Consider the following 5,000-nt stretch of genomic DNA (forward strand, 5'->3'; position numbering starts at 1 on the left):
TCGAGTGGCCACAATTGCCACAAAACAACACAATTATGGATAACAAAGACTGTCAGGTTTCCCACTGAGTCAACCTAAGTTAGAAAAAAAACTATGAAAACTGCTATGTATTATGACTGCCATCAGATCTGGAAGACACTGTTGCTGTTGTAGTGTGGACGTGCATGTGTTGTGTGGCTTTTTACTATGGTGCGTTTTTTTTTTTGTGGCTCTTTATACTTAACCGGTTGGCCACCCCTGACTTAGGCCCTTTTTTTTTGTTCAGTGTTACACTTACTACAGTCAGTACATACATAAGTGTGTTGTAAAATATTTGAGAATATTGTTTTTATACTCAGAGCACACAAATACACGGTAACAAATATATTTTATTTTCCCACAAAAACAATGTACACAGTGTACATCCCAACCAACACAAAGTTGCACATACAGTGGTCTACATACAAAACAACAGAAGAATTTACTGTATACAGTTACAGTAAAGAAATGTTTTTTGTTTTTTTTTTAAACTATGCTGCATCCTCTCTTGTGTTTGGGTCTGGCCACAGCACCTCATCCACATCACAAACAATGTTTCCCTGGCCAAGCAGCGGGGGAATATCGCCTTGCATGGCGAATCCAGCCATAAACAGCATCAACTGCTATATCTCCACATGCGTCTTCCATATCTTGGAGAAGGGGTATACACGTTTGTGGATTTCGGTCATACGCTTTCCATCTCCAGGCAGAAAAATATTCTCCAAAACAGAAGAGCTCACCTGTTGCCCTTTTATGCTTAAGCTCTGATTGCTAATTGTAAAACTGTGTGACAGGTGTTTGCCCATGGGATGAGTCAGTGTGCATATTTGAATGGCAGTGTGTTTTGAAAAAAGTGTATTTTAGAACTGCAATTTGAGTGTAAAGCAGGAATTGTGCTTGTTGTTTAGCAGAATAGGTTCAGGGGGTTGGTGCATGAGTCACATGTTGTGGTCATTGTGTCTCAAGTACCTGTACTTGTGTGTAAACAATTGAGAAAAACTGTAATGACATCTCTGTGTGTGTGTGTGTGTGTGTGTGTGTGTGTGTGTGTGTGTGTGTGTGTGTGTTTAGGTACGTCACTGACGCCACCGTCGCTCTGTTTGTTGCTGTTTTGTTGTTCGTTCTTCCATCTGAGCCGCCACGCTTCCTCAGCTGCTGGAGGAACACACACACAGGTAACACACACACACACACACACACACACACACACACACACACACACACAGGTAACACACACACACACAGGTAACACACACACACACACACACACAGGTAACACACACACACACACACAGGTAACACACACACACACACACACACACACACAGGTAACACACACACACAGGTAACACACACACACAGGTAACACACACACACACACAGGTAACACACACACACACAGATACACACACAAGTAACACACACACACAGGTAACACACACACACACAGACACACACAGACACACACACACAGGTAACACACACACAGGTAACACACACACACACAGACACAGGTAACACACACACACACACACACAGGTAACACACACACACACACACACACAGGCACACACAGGTAACACACACACACAGGTAACACACACACAGGTAACACACACACACACACACACACAGGTAACACACACACACACACAGGTAACACACACACACACAGGCACACACACACACACAGGTAACACACACACACACAGGTAACACACACACAGGCACACACACACACAGGTAACACACACACACACACACAGGTAACACACACACACACACACACAGGTAACACACACACACACACACACACAGGTAACACACATACACACACACACACACACACACAGGTAACACACACACACACACAGGGGCGGATTGGCCATCTGGCAATTCTGGCAAATGCCAGAGGGGCCGGTCAGAGTTTTTTTTTTTTTTAATATACAAATAAATAATAACAAATAAAGTCGACCGACCCAATCAGACGTTACTCAAATTGGGACGTTCAGTCAAAATCAAAGCATGTCGCCCGAGGTGACCGTGCTGCTCTGGGGGACCGGCTACGCAGCGAGAAGCCGCTGCTGACGGGCGCAGAGCTCCGCCGGAGCTCCGACTGCTGTCCATCCACGCAGCCGTCTGACGGCATCAGTATTACATTGACACAGTTTCATTACCGGTTACAAACATCTCGTCGCGTTAATTAGTAGTCTAATTCGTTCGTACAGTTGGTTTTAACGCCTGTAACGGGATGTAACGGGATGTGAAGTGTAGGCCTATAGGAGTACACATGACAACCCTGAACAAGCAGCGTCGCTCTGCTCCGTCTTTCTGCTGTGCCCCATTCACGTAGTGTCACGTTTTACACTATGTAGGTTAAACTCTGCAATTCATCCGCGGTTCACATGTATGCATGAACTGTGGTGGTCCGTTACACTGTAGGCTATATTCAACATCACTGATAATTTCTGATCAACAGTATGTAGAAAACCCTTGTTCATGCTGTGTGTTGTCGTATCCAGCCCGTGTCCCTGATGTGAAAGCCCCCTTGCTGGACTACTGATATAATAATATTCCATTATATTTTGTATTTTAAATTGTTACCTGCCACCAGAATTTTGTGATTTCCTTGCCATAAATATAGACGTTTTTACCATAAATTGGTGCCTTATAATATATCAGAATGCAGGAATTGAAGTCTTTTACCCTCTAAATTTCCTGCTTTATGTGTTCCCCCAAAGGCCAATTTTGAGCAAGGGAAAACCCTGAAGTAAAATCACAGACAGCCATGAAAACATTTTTAAATTGCAGAGTTGCAGAGTTAAAACAGATGAAAAGATGGAGAACCAGACGGACAATATGTACAGTATCAACAGAGAGAAACACGGACAAACGAAGAAGACAGACAGTGACAAAAAAGACCAACTGTAATACTGTAGAGCAGTGGTTCTCAAACTGTTTTCAACGTTGTACTCCTTTTGAATTGATTATTTAAGCCAAGTTCCCCCTGACCAGCGCTAATCATTTTTGGTAGAAAAAAAAAGTCTCTATAAAGAGGAACAATACAGCGCTGTATGTCAGCGAAAGATTTACTGAAAAACATTTAAATGCTGATGAGAAAAGGAGACAAACTGTAAAAAGAAGGAAGGAAGGAAGGCAAGAATAGGTCAAAATAGTATCAAAAACTTCAAAAACAGTGACATAAGAAGAAAAAAGCGAGAAACGTAAGTAGAAGGAAGGAAGGAAGGATAGATTAGGTCCAAAGAAGGAGACACAAATGTCACATTTTTGGCAGGAAAAAAAGTCTCCACAAAGAGGAACAATGTTCTGGACAACAGCCTTGTTACTATTAAATATTTAGTTAAATATCTCACAGACCCACTGCAGTCCTCCAGAGGACCCCTAGGGGGACACGTACCCCCTGCAGTCCTCCAAAGTACCCCTATGGGGACATGTACCCCCTGCAGTCCTCCAGAGGACCCCTAGGGGGACACGTACCCCCTGCAGTCCTCTAAAGTACCCCTAGGGGGACATGTACCCCCTGCAGTCCTCTAAAGTACCCCTAGGGGGACACGTACCCCCTGCAGTCCTCCAGAGGACCCCTAGGGGGACACGTACCCCCTGCAGTCCGTGGGTGGGGCTGCATGGGCGTGGTAATGTGGCTACAGTGCCAGGACACACACACACACACGGTGTGGCCGAGCGGCTCTGTAACCATGGTAACGGAAGGGGGATTTCATTCTTGCATGATGGTTTTTGTTAGAGAAAATAGCAGCAAAATCAGCAATAAAGTTTGATTTAATTTATTTGTACCTGGAGATGTGCGCCTGCTCCGCCCACTGAGCCAACCCGGCCACGGCTATAACGTTTTCTAACCCAGAAACAGAAGTGTGATTCATGAATTGGGGAGAAATGGTTGACGTCATTGGCAACCTGGAGTGTGTATGTGTTCACGTCTGGTGAACGGTGTTGAGCCTGAAACATTTCTTTATCCAATCAGAGCCCCCAGTGTGCCGAGGCCCCGCCCCCGCGCTGCTCACCTGGCAGGTGACTCAGCAGAAGATGCCGTGGAACATCGTGCTGCTGCTGGGAGGCGGCTTCGCTCTGGCCAAAGGCAGCGAGGTGAGTTCAAGGTCCTCCCGAACCTGAACGCACCACCATCACAACACCTGCTGACCCTGTGTGTGTGTGTGTGTGTGTGTGTGTGTGTGTGTGTGTGTGTGTGTGTGTCTCTCTCTGTGTATGTGTGTCTATATGTGTGTGTGTGTGTGTGTGTGTGTGTGTGTGTGTATGTCTGTGTGTGTGTATGTGTATGTATGTGTGTGTGTGTGTGTGTGTGTCTCTCTGTGTGTGTGTGTGTGTGTGTGTGTGTGTGTGTGTGTGTGTGGTGTGTGTGTGTGTGTGTGTCTCTGTGTGTGTGTGTGTGTGTGTGTGTGTGTGTCTGTGTGTGTGTGTGTGTGTGTGTGTGTGTGTGTGTGTGTGTGTGTGTGTGTCTGTGTGTGTGTGTGTGTGTGTGTGTATGTCTCTGTGTGTATGTGTGTGTGTGTGTCTCTCTGTGTGTGTGGTGTGTGTGTGTGTGTGTGTGTGTCTGTGTGTGTGTGTGTGTGTGTCTCTCTGTGTGTGTGTGTGTGTGTGTGTGTATGTGTGTGTTTGTGTGTGTGTGTGTGTGTACGTATGTGTGTGCATATGTGTGTGTGTGTGTGTGTGTGTGTGTGTGTGTGTGTGTGTGTGTGTGTGTGTGTGTGTGTGTGTGTGTCTCTGTGTGTGTGTGTGTGTGTGTGTGTGTGTGTGTGTGTGTGTGTGTGTGTGTCTGTGTCTCTCTCTGTGTGTGTGTGTGTGTGTGTGTGTGTGTGTGTGTGTGTGTGTCTGTGTGTGTGTGTGTGTGTGTGTGTGTGTGTCTGTCTGTCTGTCTGTCTGTCTGTCTGTCTGTCTGTCTGTGTGTCTGTCTGTCTGTCTGTCTGTCTGTCTGTCTGTCTGTCTGT

General features: G+C 45.8%; 1 protein-coding gene across 2 annotated transcripts in view; it reads left to right on the forward strand.

Moving 5' to 3' along the window:
* The window catches only part of LOC116054993 (solute carrier family 13 member 5-like), a 31,962-nt gene that overhangs the window by 25,229 nt on the left and 1,733 nt on the right, over positions 1-5,000 (forward strand). For both annotated transcript variants that reach the window (XM_036008773.1, XM_036008774.1), the window contains exons 8-9: positions 1,090-1,193; positions 4,019-4,140. In XM_036008773.1, the coding sequence (XP_035864666.1) occupies positions 1,090-1,193; positions 4,019-4,140 (226 nt within the window). The remainder of the gene's footprint in view (positions 1-1,089; positions 1,194-4,018; positions 4,141-5,000) is intronic.

Source organism: Sander lucioperca, chromosome 13 (assembly GCF_008315115.2).
Source record: "Sander lucioperca isolate FBNREF2018 chromosome 13, SLUC_FBN_1.2, whole genome shotgun sequence".
NCBI lineage: Eukaryota > Metazoa > Chordata > Actinopteri > Perciformes > Percidae > Sander > Sander lucioperca.